Source organism: Ambystoma mexicanum, chromosome 6p (assembly GCF_040938575.1).
Source record: "Ambystoma mexicanum isolate Mex_15411 chromosome 6p, UKY_AmexF1_1, whole genome shotgun sequence".
Lineage (NCBI taxonomy): Eukaryota > Metazoa > Chordata > Amphibia > Caudata > Ambystomatidae > Ambystoma > Ambystoma mexicanum.
The window spans coordinates 421,786,429-421,803,583 of record NC_090935.1 but is presented as its reverse complement, the minus strand read 5'-3'; the positions used below and the strand labels follow the sequence as shown (position 1 = coordinate 421,803,583).

The window sequence follows — 17,155 nt, the reverse complement described above, 5'->3', positions numbered from 1 at the left end:
GTTGGACTTCCATATCCTTGTCAGTCACTCTACCTTTGATAGTTTGGTGAAAGACTCTAGTGTAATTTGGTTGCACCTTTAAGTTGACTTCTAAAAACTACTCACCAGGTTCTGAAAAACCCTCAGAAGCTTTTTATTCTCTGTTGCAACTGTTCAATTACCCTTTATACAGTATTGAAACCATGTGGAGACCACAACTTTAATATGTAATCAGAGGTTTGCTTCAGATCGATTATAAAAAACAATAACGAGGAGCTTGGTGATATTAGTATGTTTTTTTATAGATCTCTCCAGAAGGTTTCATGATAAAAACAGTTCTAATATTAACACTGGTACTGTACCTCCTATACACAACAAGGTGCATGTATTCAAAAAGACAAAAGGGATTTTTGATGAATTTGGACATCAATGGGTATATATGCATAACCTATCGGCAACACTTATTCCCAACTGAATTTTTATCCCATTTTGAAACATGGTATGTTAACAAGAATTATTGGATTACATTGGTTTTGGAGTCCTTATGTGAGACGTAAGTCAGATAAACCTGAATCCCAATCTTGCATAGTCTAGTTTCAAGAACATGTTCACCATAGCAACGGGGTGTTACATTAGCGCAGGAATCAATTATGCAAAGTATTCATACTTAAGCACTTGCCAATAGTATAAACTAGTTACTTTAGAATGTAACCACATCTTAAAATATGCTCAGTTATTTAAGTCTTCACTATTTAGTACTGGTTTTGTTTGCAGTTATCGTATACAAGTTCTATAATGTCCTACTGGCACAATGTACCCCACCAATGTATGTACCTCTTAATGTAATGAGCTAGAAAAGGTCCCAATCTACACAGTGATTGTTCCATAAATAAAATCAAGATGATTAATTTTCCTTCCAATACTTCACAGTAGAAAGTAGGTTTCCTCGTCATATGCTAATGCTTCCTAGCACAACACGTCCAGCCATTTGTACTTGGCCACAATTCCCAAAGTCCTTTTTTCTGCTATTGGCATAATATTATGCATTGATTTTATTAGTCAAATATTTGACTTTAACCCAAACCCACTGTAGCATAAGAGAAATAAAACAGCAGTTTCTACTGCAGGCAGCCAGAATGTTGCTTCACAGTATTTTAGCAGAACGTTAAAAATATATTAACTATTCCAGGGTAGACAACCAAGTACTAGGATACAAATGGGCATACTTTTAGTTGATTTTACTTATATGTGTAGGATTGTGCAAATGACTATTAAAACCCCTATGTAAAAAAGCTACATACAAAAACGTTTCTGTAGATAGTATTACAAGTATGTTGACAACCAAAGTGTTTGATTCCTTTTTAGAATTCAATACAAAATTATTAACAATGCTTGAAAAGGAGATGAACAAAATGGGATGTTTGTATTACAAGTATGGGCCAGCAATGTTGGGAGTAATAAAGTTAAGAGTTAATATGCATTAAGGTTTCTGGGTACTACAGGCGCTTGAGATACTCGTATCATGCCAATTTCTACGTTTACTACAGTAAACTGGAACGTACTGATACTCTACATATTTATAATTTTACAACTTGCTGTGGGGGCAATACTACCTACTCTTCTCAACAGCAAAATATTAAACATGATTATTTATCCCCAAGACACCAGACATTTATCTTACAGCTAGGGAAGACAACAGCATTTTAATATTTTGTTCTAGTCAGTCTGTGCCCCATTGCTTAAGTTCACACACGTTTTCCCTCCATGTGTCTTTTGAAAAATGTCTCATATGATGAAGTTCCATCTTCTTTCTGTTGCAAATACTAGCCAGGGTGTAATGGTTTGGGCAAACGGCAGCATTTAGTTTAGAAGCGACTCTCGAACTTTGGCCTGCAGGGCATCGCAGGTTTTCTTCGCATCGCCTAAAAGCATGTTGGTGTTGGGCTTATAGAAGATTGGATTGTCGACAGCAGCATAGCCAACACCCAGCGACCTTTTCATCACGATCACCTGCAAAAACAAACCGACTAGGTTAAAGAAGAAAAAAAGTACATGACAGTTTTCGTTATCGAGTGTTCCATTTGAAAAGTTCAACAAATGGCATTCTAAGCTTTTATAACCTGTCTGCCTCCACTACCGAGAACATAGAACAAATGTTGCACAGGAAACAAACATGTGAAATTCCTCCGTACAACTATGCCTGTGGTGTGCAAAATCACTCGTCTGCATATATAGATTGTTAGCCTGGATGAGTTTTATTTGATAGTTATTCCAGTGAATTGTAAACAAAACTGGTTTTATACAAATGAATGCCCGACTTACTCCTAACTAATGCTAAAAAAAAAACGGGGCAATCAATGAGGAATGGGCAAAGGGCAGTTGTAGCTGTGAAACAGTCCTGCTTACCCATACATGTAAAATTTCGAACTACTTGCAAACATGGATTCCTCTAGCCTGTGCTATGTGTGGGGTATCCCCACTGTGAATATTCCCAGATCCCAGCAAAAATACACATCTTCCTTTCCACAGCGTTTCCTGCAACTATTTCTGTCCTAATTCTATCAGGAAAATGGTATACATCAACTGGTATACTCCATTTTGCACTACCTCCCCACTGCTTCGTCCCATTGTACTTTTCTGGAGAAATTCTCCCTCAGTCCCAAATCAAAGCTCTATGTTGCTCAAGAATGAGCAGTGTCAACTTTAACAGATAAGTTTCACAGATCCAAATGTATAGTCCCTCTTTATACACTTCACCCCCCATAGTCCTTTGCATGCCGAGATTAAAGTGCTCACCTGTTTAGATTTCCAGACTTCCAAGACTGGCATTCCAGCTATGATTGAGTTAGGATCTTCCTGGGCAGCTGAATTAACTGTGTCATTGGCACCAATTACAAGGACCAAGTCGGTGTCTGTACAAAAACAAAATTACATTTTACAGAGTGCAGAAGACACATTTTTACAATGCAGTCGTACGTGTACATCAAAAGGTACAGACCCTGTGTTCCCATTGATCATCGTTAATGCACCAGCGAAATAATTTAGAGGTAGACAAAAATGCAATGGAAACATTAATTTGCCCCACAATTGTGTAAAAATGCATTCAATGAAGTTCTGTATGGAAGTTATAAAGACACCTTAGACTGATGGGGGCATTAAAAGGTTAGCTTCCAGAGATGAAAAAAAAATAAAGTTGCATACCAAGAATGTACTTACCTTTGGTAAATGTTTTTTCTGATGGGTACAATATTCCTACCACAAATTCCTCTTGAGAAATACACCAGTGACATGGTCTGCTCCAGCAAATTGTCGGCAGCTACCAGGTGGCACTGTACAGCTCAGAGAATGGCTCCATCACTACTAAGTGGTGCATTCTCATGCAGGAAGGGATGCCATACATGCATATACTCCAAGCCACCAGTGCCATTTTCCTCAGTTCTGCCTTTTGACCCCAGGCAACCACCAGGAAAGGCAGAACGGGCACAGGGCAAAGAAACTATTTGTTAGGGAGAATTCTCAGAAATGTGCTCATGCCTCTCTACCTTAGAGACCCCCAGCTCTTTTTGCTGGACTTTAGATCTCTTGTGTATTTTTGTGTGATTTATACTGTTTCTTTTGACTTTGGAGTCCGACAGACTCCACTGGCATCATCTTTGCATTGTGACAAAAGCAATGGCACAGGGAAGTCTTAGATTTCCCAAAGGTTTAAATACCTTCTCGTGGTGAAAGTACTCTTTCCAAGAGCAGTGAAGTGAAATTGACTTTACTTCCATTTTGCAACTTTCTAGACCCAGCACACACTATCTCACCGCAGGGTGCTAGAGGGGTTACTTAGTATCCCCTTTGTCTAGTTTCTCATGTAACATTTTTATGTTACCCTTTCTACAATTAATGGCTGGTGGCAGTGGTTTACATTTTATTACCATTGTGTGTTTTTACCGGGCTGCGTTCGCAGCTGGAGTAATGCACCCATGGGTGCCCATTTTGTTGAAATGGCCCAATCATAATTTTTTGCCATTTTTTGCTGGAAAGGCCCTTCTTGAGATTTACTCTGGTGCCAAACCAGTTTTGGTCCCTTTGTTCGTTTTGTCTTTGGCGGGACTCCCAAGTGAAGCCCGCCTTTGGCTCCAGTATGTCTGGCGGCGGACAGGAAGTGAGAGGTGCCCGAAACTCCCTGTGCTTAATCCTCTTGGTTACAGGAATTCACCCAAAGGTGATTGGCCGGCTGGCTGTCCGGCAAGGACAGCCACCCTGCTGTATGATTGACAGCTAGAATGGAATCAATGGGGGAAACGTGCATAAAAAGGCAAAGGTTTTGGCTTGGAAGGCAGAGTCAACCACTGGATGAAGGAATCCAAAGCACTACTTGGAAGAGACGCCTGTTGCAACTCCTGAACCGTTGGTTTGCCCGGTGAAGCCCTGCTGCTGTGCTGAAGCTCTGAATTAGTTTCGACTAGAGAAGCCCTGCAAGGATGACTTCTTCCCTTGAGTTGGTGGGCCCAATCAACCCCAAAGTGAACTCGTTCGGACATCCTCTCTAAGCTGGCTGTACTTCCACTGCTGCTGCTGGAACCGAAGTGCCAGGGAGAGGAACACCAAACCGTGTGGATCGCTTTTAAGTCGGACCTGAGCGCTAGGAAGATACTCCGGACTTCCTGAAGCAGGACTGACCAAGCCTGAGCCACCTCAACACTGACCAAGTCTGGACCCCCAGATGCGAGCAAAGTCTAAAGTGGTATCCGAGAACCGCAGTGTTGCTATTTGTTGTCAGACGCAGGAGCTGAAACACTGAAGTGCAGCTGAATTGAAGTTTGCCCATTGCTGCCGCGGACCCTCCCATTGCAGTGCAGGAGTCCCCAGACGTCTTCCCTCTTGTCCCCACGACTGAGGCTCAGGAACAAAAGGATCTGCAGAGCTGTACAGGAACAGAACACAGCTGGAACCATTTCTTCTAACCAAAGGTACTGTAAAGTCTAAGAGAACTTACCTATTGTGGGGTAGCCTTACTTGCTCTCAGTTGAGACCTGTCTTGGTTGCCATTACAGAGTTGCTGACAGCTTTGCCCCTCAGAAGACTCCCAACTTGCGGCCCTTCAAGTGAAGCTTATTTCTACAAACCCTTCTAAAGAAATTGTGCAAGACTTTTACTTAACTGCAAAGAAGATCTTCAGCTACCCTAGATTTGTTCAACTACCATTGGCTGTCCTGGCTTCCTGACAGACTCTTTGACTTTGACTCTGTGCCTTTACCTTTTTTCCCACAGGAAAGGGTTACATTTACTTGACATTGGAAGGGAAGGTTCAAAAAGTACTTGCCCGTTTCTGATTTATTGGTTAATTATTTTTATTTAGCATTTTTAAAGTGCTCACACACGGGGGCATCGAGGCGCTGTTACAGGAATATGGCCTGGTTGCGTATTTATAATGCGCTAAATACCCACAGGTAAGCATGGACCAGGGGATCGAACCTGTGTTGCTTTGCGTCGTCTTGTTTCCAAGGCGAGCATGTTGCAGTTGAGCTATCCTGCCAGGAACCTCCCTTTGTTTTATTCCCATATCTAACCTTTGAACCAAACTCTGTATTGCTCTAAATGTACTAGTGATAAATCCATTTCCACAATGTCCTCGCTTTTTAAGTAACCTGAGGGCGTAGGAAGTGTCTGTGTGCCATCCCCAATGGGTATCGTCTGATTTAGAGAAGCTAAGTGTGTGTTTTGGAAGTGTATTATAATTGTTACATATTTTGCTCCCTTCTGAAGAAGGCTTATATAACCGACTGGTAAATAAAATAATTGTTTTATCAAGAAACCTTGAGTATCAGTGTTTATTTGAATAACTGTCACTGTGAGACTGCTACAACCCTACTGCTCAAATTGCCACCTCTTGAGATCAGCCTGGCTGCTCAGCCACACTACCAACCTGTGTAGTACAGACTTCTACCAAAGGTTGTGTTCCTATTGCCAGGAGGTCAAGGTTGCTGTAGTGCACCCAAATGGTATTGCATACAATCTTGCCAAACAATATTTGATTGCCAAAGGTCTGCAATTGGGTGTGTAGAGGATCAGGTGGACTCATTTTCCCTAGCTCCCGTCCCCTCACCACGGTCATACTGGAGCAGTAGGACAAGGGCTCTGTGTGAGACCCCATGTGTCATGGCCATACCTCATCGAGTGTATGAGAGACGATATGCACTCAGTGCGAGGGTACATATGTTGGGGTTGTCCGAGAGTGTAGAAGGATGGGGTATGGAAAGATGTCGGCACACACCATTGGGCATCATGGAGCGCTGAGTGAAATCCGACGAGGGCAGAGTGATGTCATGGAGAAGATGTATGAAGCCATGCTCAAAAGATATGAAAATACTGAAGAGAGACGATATAACAAGCAATAAGTGGAACATGTACGAAATGATGAAGTAATCATGAATGTGACAGAAAATCAAGCAACTTGCTGACCAATAAGGGAAACTACACAGCAACGCAAGGTAGAAGAGATGCATAGAAACTTCCTATAGAGTAATATATAACGTGGCAAGGACGGCCATTATTGGAAAATGGATGCCGGCTCGTTTAAATATTCAATTTAACTACTTCAGAAGCCGATCAGGATTGCAGAGTCAGGAGACGCTGGAAGAACAGCTTTGTGTGCAAAGCAAAGAGGAGTCAACGTTGGCTGGGGATCAAGGATGCTATTTTTTAAAGAATAGCAGCAAAGCACAAAGTGAGACAGGCAGATAAGCCTTGGAGAAAACATTTTTCTTAGATTAAAAGAGGAGAAAACATTTGTAAGAGCCAAGTATTGGCCAATTAAAAGTGTAAAAAGATTATACAAGATAGAGTGAGCAAGTCTCTAGAGGCCAGGAGGAGCAACAGCATCCAATATAATCAAATAGCATTAAATAAGAGGCTGATCTGGACAAATTTGTGGTCTCTTCACATGTGACATGGAGGTCTAAAGCAAGGGGTATTTATTAAGCCTCAAATGAAGATAGCAATGTGCTTTCATTCCCTTGAATGTCCTAGAGCAGGCTACAAGGTCAACTACAGATGGGACACTTTGGCTCATGGTTGTTTTGAGAGATGGATTAATTGGGAAAGAGGGGAGTAATCTGATGTGATCCAAGCACCTGGATTTCAGTTTCCTTACATGCTGCTAGCCGTGTTGAAAGTCCAAGGTTGCATGAGAATGCCAACCAATCAGTGGGTCTATGGGACAACCTGCTAAACAGAGACTAATCTGCTGCCATTAGGTTTGCTATAACCAGTATTATATATAGAAGTAGTTCGAGGTTGTTTTACAGGTAAGAGACAGCCAATGAAGTATTAACCGTATATATTCTATAAGTGGATATGTTCCCATAAACAAATCCCTACAACTAATACGTTTTATGGTTTGCCACGTAGGATGACATCATAGATGATGCATATTGGTGTACAAGACCCCTGTGTAATCAAGTTTGTGAGTGTGCAAGCATCCGTCTGATGTTTTAGTTGACCCTGCTTTATTTAATCTGAGAATAAACTAGTACTTTGCCATTTTTTTTGAGTCCGTTCGGGTATTAGGTCTGATCTCGATTGGTAATTACATCTAGCACAAGAGATGCTTCAAGATGCTAGAGTACAGATGCAACCAGACCTGAAAAGGAGCAGAGACACCCAGAGTGTTCACCACACAAGATCATAAAACACAGCTCTCCTTTAAGCTTTCATCCTCCATCCATCTCATTTTCTTCCTCTCATACCAGACTGCCTGACTGCTATTCAAGCGTTGTGCTCTGCCAATGATCTCTGTCTTAACAGTCTCTGGCCACCCTCCTTGGGCCCCCTCTCTTCACCCTTCTGTGAGGCAAAAAAACCTTTGGTCATCTTTGACCCGACACTCTTTCAAAGCTTCCCCGGAAGCTCAAGGGCTCCAGATCGCTGGTTCTCTCTAGACTGGACTACTTCAACAGCCTCTTACTCAATCTGCCTCTTTCCTACCTTTGCCCCCTTCAACTAATCCATAATAGGGCTGCAAGACTCATGTCCTCAAGCCCAGGGACTGCATCTCTCCAGCCCTAAAATCTCTTGACTGTCTCCCGGTGACAGCAAGGATCAAATTCAAGACCCTTTGCATCATCCACAAGGTAGCCTGGGGCCCAGGACACCTCTACATCCAGCATGCTCTCTCTAAATACCTCCCTGCTAGAGTTCTTCGGTTCTCTAGCTCCAACTCTCTGCAGGTCAGACATTTCTCCAAGCAGAGAGTTGAGGTAGATCACTTTCTTTGGCAGGTTCCTCCCTCTGGAACACCACCCCCTGCCCCTCTCAGACTTGAGCAAGATCTTCGTAAATTCCGTAAACTTCTCAAGACTTTCCTTTGCTCCTCCTCCTTCCCTCTTCCATGCTCATTATCCCTCTGCCACTGCAACTGGTGTCTGGCCCCTTCTGAGTCATACAGGAGCCAGACCATCCCCGGCCAGTCTCCCCCAGCATCCCTAACCAGCACCAACCCTTGGGCACCCTTCCCCGGACTAGCCCGAATCTGGTCCACCCTGTCCATTGCACTTGTCTGCCGTTCCCCTTTTTTCCGTGGCACTTGCACTTGTGGCCCCCCTCTGCACTTGCTCATCCCAATTTGGCCCCCCACTCCCACACTTCACCCCCTCCCATCCCTACTCCACCCTCCCCTGCACTTAACCACCTTTGTCTTTCCACTTGCACAGTAGGATTGTTACATGGTCTCTATAAACTGAATTTTTTTCTTCTATTACAACCCCCACACCCCCACCCCATTTTTGTCTTGTGGTGCCAGGAAACACTTTTATATATGCGCCATACAAATGCTCAATAAATAAAAATGCTGAATGAACAAATGTCAGACCCAAAATCTGTGAGTGGTGCATACGCATCTCAGTCTTAAAGTATCCAGTCAACACGCCTCTTCTAAGTTCCTCTGCAGCTGTAGTAGAGTCTTCAGATTGTTCATCAAGTTCCCAGACATCAGGCAATTTGAATTTCCCCCAGACCACACAATGGATGCATACACCATATGCTTGTCATACTCAATAATATACCCAAATGTCCTTAATTCAGTAGCCCTGTTATTTCTGGGGTACAGGGACTCCACAAAGATGTTTTCTGAAGAATTGGAGAGCATGAGGTGTACTTGGGTTTTCCAGAGTTGTTCTCATTGATTGTAAACTGACTAGAATATTGATTTTTTTGGTAAACGTTCTTTCCATTGACATTCAAGGCACCCATGAGTATTTGCTCTGACTAACTCTGTCCTGACCTGTGGAGGTAAGTAAAGTATTTTTGATGAACTTTCCTTGCTCATCTCACCCCTGAAGGATACCAATGCAGATGGACTGTGTATTTACAGTACCACACATCACCTTACAATGAAATGCTGCAGGGGCACTATGTATGCTTTTTGCCCTACAAAGTGTAATATTGTACCTCATTAGAACTGTCCTTCCACTTGTGGTGATCTTGATCAAACTACTGTATGGTTTTTGACACGTCATCTGTTTACTAATGTGTTGTAGTTAGATGAGCTGTGTTTTACCTAATGCAATACTTACAATAGTGTATATCTTTAAAATATTGTATATTTTGTTGTTTGCTGGATTGGTCCACAAGAGGATAGGATGCTTAAAGATTGTAAATGAAGAGTAACTGCCAAAGGGTCCAGAGAAGTAAAGGTCCTTAACTATTTTAAATGCTATTGAAAGATTTGGGTTTACTAACAGCCAGATATCTATGAAGAGATGATCTGCATGGTGTCCCATCAGATGGTGAAATATGTGGTCACACATCTGTGTTCAAGATGTTTTCCCTCCTTACAGTTTTTTTTTTATTACTGTCTGACAACCAGAAGGCATAGCATGAACTGGAAGCCTCCTCCTTGGGTAGGAAGGATAGCTCAGGGGAAACGTGCTCGTCTGGGAAGCAAGACAACGCAGCGCAACACAGGTTTGAATCCCGATCCCACGCTTAGAAACCACTCCTGGTATTAAGCACGTTATAAATGAACAATTATAATAATTTTCTCAGTGCCAACTGATCTTTCGTAGTTGCGAGCAGAAAGTACACATTGTAAGTCATCTGGTCAGTAGCTACAAAGAGGGACTATGGGCAGTTTATGATGAGGTTAAATGAATTGGACTAGTGTAGGTGTCTAGGAAAGAGACTACGAAGTGATCAGACCAAACAAGTTATTGTACCCAGTATCAGGTAATGTCCGCATTCATATCATCGCAGGGAAAAGCCATTGGCAACATATATGGTGACATTATGTATGGGGACAGGTTGCAGGGATGTCCCTCTTCCCCTTTTTAAAAAAGAAAAAAAAACAAAAACAGTTTGCGGGGGTGTCCCCCGCATGTTCAATGTAATAATGTTTCTGCAAAAAACAGCAACTTTTTAGGAGACATTTTTGCGGGGACATTACATGGAACCATGTCCCCATGGTCCAAAGATTTCACCCTGCACACAAGGCAGTCAATGTAGTCAGGTAGTCAGAATGGCTAATCAGCACAGATGAGCTGTCTGAGGTCACATTGGTTTCTTGAAATCTTAATCAGCAGTTTTTCTTTTGACAATGTCTCCCAAGTCATATTATAATGTCTGTCAGGGGTTCAATTGCTCCATGTTCATCACCAACTGTCATATAAAGGAGTGAAGAGTCCCATCGGGCAAACAAACCCCAAGTCGAGGAGAGTACAGCAAGGGTGCTGTTGGTGTCTTCAAAAGGTATCAACCCTGGAGATCTCTTCCAAGGCGTACTGAGAATGACTCCTAGATCAGAGACCAACATCTCTGCTTCAGAACACAAATGTTTAGAATGGAGGGAAGGGGGGTGGGGAGGTTCAGAGGGAGGGAATAAGGAGGAGGATACAGGATACCTCCCAGAGTGACTACTTAATGCCATTACACTATCACAGAAATGGCACCAAAGCTCATGGCACCTTTGGGAGTTGGAAATCTCTGCAGCACAGTTGGTGTAGACAGGTGAGGCAACTTTCTTCGGTACCTCTTCATTGAACCCAGAAGAGTGGGAAGCCTTTTGGCAGACCATTCTGAAAAGTATTTGAGCAGTCTTCTGAAGATGTCAGAACTGTAATGCCCACCGTTTTGAACACACCCCCTTCTCTGGCCATAAACTACAAGACCTTTAAAACATGTAACATTCTGGTGACAAAAAAATTCCAAGCCAAAGAGGGTTCTCTCCTAGGGGCAGCAAGTAAGCTGCCTAAATTCCCCGAAAGGCAAATCATCCCTTTATCCCCTCGATTATGAGGTGGAACACTTTGCTTAGGTTCAGTCAGGCTATCCCGGCTCTACCGGGAGAAACAATGAGGCTACCCTTTAATGGTCATGCAGCCAAGAGAAACCGGTCATGGTGTGAGAACATTTTGGAGAACACCAGCAATTCAGAATTGTTGTTCTTGCGAAGTAGATTAGTGGCTGCTCTTATTTTGATTTTAGTGCCGGTGGCCTAGAAACCTTAGTGGCTATGCTATGCTGGCAGAAAACCACAAGCATAGATTGAGGAATACTTCGTTAGGAAGATGTTTCTACAAGTCAAGCAAGGAATTAAGAAAACTAACCAGTAGTGTTAGATAGGGTTTCAAAAACTACTGAAGCTTTGAGGCACAGCTTCATCTCCAACAGCACGAATGAACAAATACTCAGCAGAAAACCGCAGATGCATCCTCCCAGAAAATGTCAATCGTTTTAAAATGCATTTCTCCGCATATATATGCACCATTACATCCTTGGAATTTTCCTGTTCGATATTTTGGTACGATACCTGGTCAATATTTTCAACATGATTGAATTCGTCCTCAGTGGACCTCACCTGATAAATCAAGTTATTTAACTTTGGTTTGTTCTGGGATAACAATCTCACTCATTGCTGGCTAATTATTACAAACATAAAATTCTGTTAGCAAATAAATGGTTACTATGTGATCAATCGATCTTCCAGTACATTCTGGTGAATTTACCAATACACTGACCAGTGCCCCAAATATTTGAATTATAGAAACAAATAATACTCAAAAAGGAAAGTCACGTAAAAGAGACAAATAAAAAAAAAAAGACATTTTCAGTCACTCACTTGGGAAGTCTTCATTAATCTCGTCCATTTCTAGGACCATGTCGTAAGGCACACCAGCTTCAGCCAAAAGAACGTTTAGTTGGCCAGGCATACGCCCTGCGACTGGATGAATTCCAAACCTAAAAAACAAAAGAACCTTGTTAGATATAGCTTTTCTGTTTTGCTACATTTTTTTTTTTAAATTAAGAGTCGTCCACATATTGTACTGCTTTTATATTTGGTCAATTAAATATCCTCAAATGGTTCGGTTTTATTCTGAACATGTCTTATGAACACAATCACCATATTCAATTAAGCCATATTAATGATCTACGGTGGTTGAGTGCACACTACTTGTTGCACCAACCATTGCTTGTTTATCTCCTAAAAATAAAGGTGCTCGAGCTTTATTAGTCTTATCGTGTACATGTGTTAGGATAATTCCTGTCAGCCACCGTATTAAAAGTATGACAGGAGTCAGCAAAGACTAGACAACGGTTTCTTAGCATGGACTTTTTTGTAACCATTGGCCTGCTGGCTCTACCAGTTCCTCCCCAGTCTTCTGAAGCTCCATCTACAACTAGTCAACAAAGCAGAATCTTCTTGTAGGAGCAGGCTCTTGAAGGTTTCTAACTGCTGTTCCCATCGGGTTAATGATGTATAGATATGCTCACGGCTCCCTCTGCTCTGTAGAGGAGGGTGGAATTCTTGGATTCCAGCAGTGCTACACAATCAAGAGGGATATTTGGCAGATTGCCCCAGCAAAGCTTACACAGGTCATAATCAGGTTCAGGATGCGTTGGCACTCATCCTGCTATTGAAAGAGTATGTGCAGTTTTCCTCATCTCATAGAAATATCGGAAGTACAAACCGAGCCCTCAATCTCTAACATGCATTCAAACTTTCCTGGAACTGTGCTACAGAACACACACAAGATAAGGATTCTGCCTTGAATCCCAGACATCCTTTACAAATAAGCTGCAAACCTTGCCTTCGTCTCCGGCATCCTGGGCTCAAAGTAGCCAACACCATGTTTAGCCACAGTCGTTTCCCTTTACAAAAGGAAACCAAAGTTTGTGTAGCTTTTTCCAGAATACTAATATTCAAAAGCACCACCCTGTGGTTCTGTGCAAGTAGCCTGTAAGCTTAATTGGCAAGTGCTAGGGCGACTTGCCACACTTCTTCGCTGCCATCTCCATCAAGGGTGTACACAGCTAATTTAGCCATTTCACTGGCCTGGGAAAATAGAGTACATTGTGTACGCCACCATGGGAGGCTTAGGTTCTTGGCTGTTGGGGGTATATTTCACAGAGTAGCCGCATCAGTGAGGACTGGGATGAAGACCAGAAAAGAAATGGTTAATCTAGTCACAGCCAGCAAAATGATTAGGCATCGTTTAAATAACAGGTGAATTACAGGGTGCACAGCAAGAGACCTGCACCCTAATCACAGTTTCCCCACTAGAACACAATGTGCGATTCTGTGAAAATCTCTCATATCACTGCCTCACATGCACCATCAAACACCATTAGGATTGCTAATAAAAGGGATGAAGGCACTATTTAAAAAATGTTCATCGCAGCAGTTACTTCAAACACATCAGTTTATTATTTAGGGGTTTAGTTGGTGGGAATGGATGGCTTGTGGCTACGGTAAATCTCTTGAAATTGAAGGAGCTGCTCTTAAAGTCAGCAGCTACAGATGACATCACATTTAGTATTTAGCGCTCACCCACAAACCGGATGTTGTCTCGGCGCTGTAGTGATACATGCGTCTCCCAACTCAACAGTATTCATTTATCAACGAAAGCCAGTGATCTTAAACCTTGCATACAGATCCCCAGTGTCGCTCAACCGACTGATTAATGTCATGCTGTGCTCCCCAAATTTAGCAAGAATCTCACGCTGCGACAAAAACTAGTCAGCACTAATACATCACTCACTGTAATCATATTTCTAATGCTTTTGTCTGCTTCGATTCACATGCTATGCACAGACCGAAATCTGTGGTAGTTGTGGAGTATTACATTTTTTGGTTTCGAAAGTCAAAAAGGGACGTCGACAGGGCGTACCAGTAATACTAACCCTAGTGTGACATCTACTGTACCCATGGTCCTTCACGCATCGAGGTCCCTCAGATTGTTCTGACATAAGGTAGCATGAAGTGTAGCCCGAGTACAGATGTGATATAGCAGATGAGAGCAGATAAAGCCAGAGATACATTTATGCACCTTCTACTCCACAGCGGAGGAAGGCTGGGCGCATGTGAATCTTAGTCGATACAAGCATCATAAATACGAATAAGGAGAGTAATGCATCTCTTCTGAAGCTTGTGGATCTGCTTAGATCACATGCTATGCATAGAGTAGCGAGCAGTGTCTGGAGAAGGTGGTGGGTTGAGAGAAGGTACAGTGGCAAATAGATGTTTAGCACCGCTTGTCACACCTGTGCGTCTGCTTTAGTGTGTGTCAATGCAGTAATGCTGAGTAAAAGTATTCATGGAGCTCCATGTAGCTACTTTGCAAATGGCGTCCAGCGGGACGTTTGCAATGAATGCCAGAGTAGCTCCTGTACCCCTGGCAGAGTGAGCTCTCAGTGTGAAAGGCAGAGTCTTTTTTGATAGAGAGTAGCAGAGTTGTATGCATTTCACTATCCATCTGGATATGGCATTCTTTGAGATGTGATCACCTTCACCGCCAGGTGCTATGGAGGAAAACGGTGGGTCTGTTTTTCGTAGCAGTCTTGTCTAGTTTACATAGTAAAAGACTGCTCGCCTTACATCTAATGTATGGAGTCTTTTCTCAGCTGAGCTTGAAGGGTTTGGAAAGAAAGCTGGTAGTTCGATGGACTGGTTTACATGGAACATAGATATGAATTTAGGTGAAAACCTAGGGTGATTTCTTAGTACCAACCTGTGTTTGTGGGTTTTGCACTGACAAAACTTGTAGACTAAGATGACACCTTACATATGAAACAGCTTTTCTGGTGGCTAAAGCTGGATTTGTGCATTGGCTACAAGGGGGGTGTGCTAGGTGCTTTGCAAGTACCACATTTAGGTCCCACCCAGGAGGCAGTTTTGAAATGGGAGGTTAAAGTATTTTTACTCCCTCCATGAATGCCTTAATGACAGGTACCTTCCAACAGGAAACCTTGCTTGGAGACGTGGTGTACGCGGATAGAGCGGCTAGGTGAACCTTGATGGAGTTGAATACTAGACCGGAGTGAAGTGGAGCATGTAATGGAGAATGTGTGAAGGAGTACATTCTATTGGGTTTACATTCTTTGACTGGCACCATATTACAAATCTCTTCCATTTGTTTGGTTTGCGTGCTCCTCGAGTATTTCCATACACCTTTGAGGTAGTTCTAAATGGCCAAACTAGGACTTCAGGAGCCAAGTTCATAGACTGAGGGCAAAACATTATCCGCCCCTGTGCTGTGTGAGCATGTTGTAGGGGCATGGGAGTGTGACTGGTTCGCACATCACCAGTTGGTGCATATGTGGAATCCAGGGTTGTCTCGCCCACATAGGAGCAATTAGGGTTAGTGTCACTTGTTCCTGGTGCGTCTTGTTCATCAACCTGCTCAGTAGTGCTGTTTGGGGGGGAGAGGGGTCTGAGCGTAGGCACCTTTCCCTGACCAGTTCATCCACAGGGTTGTTCCCCTTGGGTTCGTATTAGGGAAACCTGGATGCAAAGTCTGGGCATTGTTTGTTTTGACTTGTGGCAAACACGTCTAAATGGGGATAGCCCCAGAGAGAAGATCTCGTCTAAGATGTCTTTGTCGAGCTGCCACTCGAAATGAGTTCCCCTGGAACATGTTGCGATGTTGGGAACATGCCCCCCTCGAGTGGCCACACAGATTTTTTTATGCTAGCCTGGACAGATGTGTGTATGCCCCCTGCTTGTTTATGTAAAACATGGCAGTGGTGCTGTCCGTGAGGATTTGTACTGTCTGTCCTGAGAGATGCACTTGGAAAGCGTGTCGGGCTTGGAGTACTGCTTGCAGTTCCAAGAGGTTTATGTGATTTGGGGCTGTGTCCACAGGTCATGCGCTGTGTGGTAAAGGTAATGGGCTCCCCACCCGGAGAGTGATGAGTCTTGTTGTGACAACTGCTTGCACTACCGGGTTGTGAAAAGGTTTTCCCTTTAACAGGTTTTCCTTTGTCAACTAGCGTAGCGATTGAACTAGGGTTTGCAAAACAACCACTAGATCGTCCCACTGACCGCTTGCCAGAGACCACTGTTTCGGTAACCACTTTAGCATTGGATGCATGCGCAGCCGTGTGTGTGGGACCAGGTAAATGCATGAAACAATCATCCCCAAGCAAACTCATTGCTTTGCGTACGGACACCTGGAGACCGGCTAGATACTGTGGTATTTGCAGCAGTAGGTTTGGTATGCTTTCCTTTGACGGAAAGACGAGACCCTCTTCTGTCTTTATGACAGCTCCTAAGAACTGTTTTTGTTTTGCTTGGAACAAGACTATTTTTTCTTGTTGATCGAGAATCCCAATTGAAAAAGATTGATTGTTCTCTGGGTGTTTTGCTTGCAAATTTGAGGTGTTATCAGCCAGTCGTCTAGGTAAGGGTACAATGGGATTGATTCTCTGCTTAGGAGCGCTGCCACTACCGCTAGTACCTTGGTGAATACCCGTGGAGCAGAGGCTAGGTCGAAGGGTAGCATCTTGAATTGGTAGTGCTGGTTCTCTATCCTGAAGCGCAAGAATCTTCTGTGCCTTGGAAACATTGAAATATGAAAATAAGCATCTTTTATATCCAAGCTTGCCAAGTAGAGCCCCCGTTTTAGCAGTGTGATCACTTCTTGTAGCGTTGTCGTGCAGCAATTTTGTGGCTTCACAGAGGTGTTTGCAGGGCACAGGTCTAGTACAGGGCACATTGTTAGGTCTTTTTTGGCACAAGGAAGTACATTGAATAAATACCCTTGTTTACCTGGTTTGACGGGACGAGGTCTATGGCATCCTTCAGTAGTAGTCATTTGACTTCTTCCAACAGGAGGAGCTGTTCCTCTTGTGAAGTCTGCCTTTGTTTTGGCGGGTGGTTGGCTGGTGTTTGGAGTAGCTCTATGCAATACCC

At 43.1% G+C, this 17,155-nt stretch overlaps 1 protein-coding gene across 1 annotated transcript in view; it reads right to left on the bottom strand.

Moving 5' to 3' along the window:
• Positions 1–260: 260 nt before the first annotated feature.
• The window catches only part of NNT (nicotinamide nucleotide transhydrogenase), an 832,744-nt gene continuing 815,849 nt past the window's right edge, over positions 261–17,155 (bottom strand). The window contains exons 20-22 of the mRNA XM_069627238.1: positions 12,083–12,201; positions 2,776–2,891; positions 261–1,989 (exon numbers count right to left, since the gene is read on the bottom strand). Coding sequence (XP_069483339.1) covers positions 1,840–1,989; positions 2,776–2,891; positions 12,083–12,201 — 385 coding nt within the window. The 3' untranslated portion in view covers positions 261–1,839. The remainder of the gene's footprint in view (positions 1,990–2,775; positions 2,892–12,082; positions 12,202–17,155) is intronic.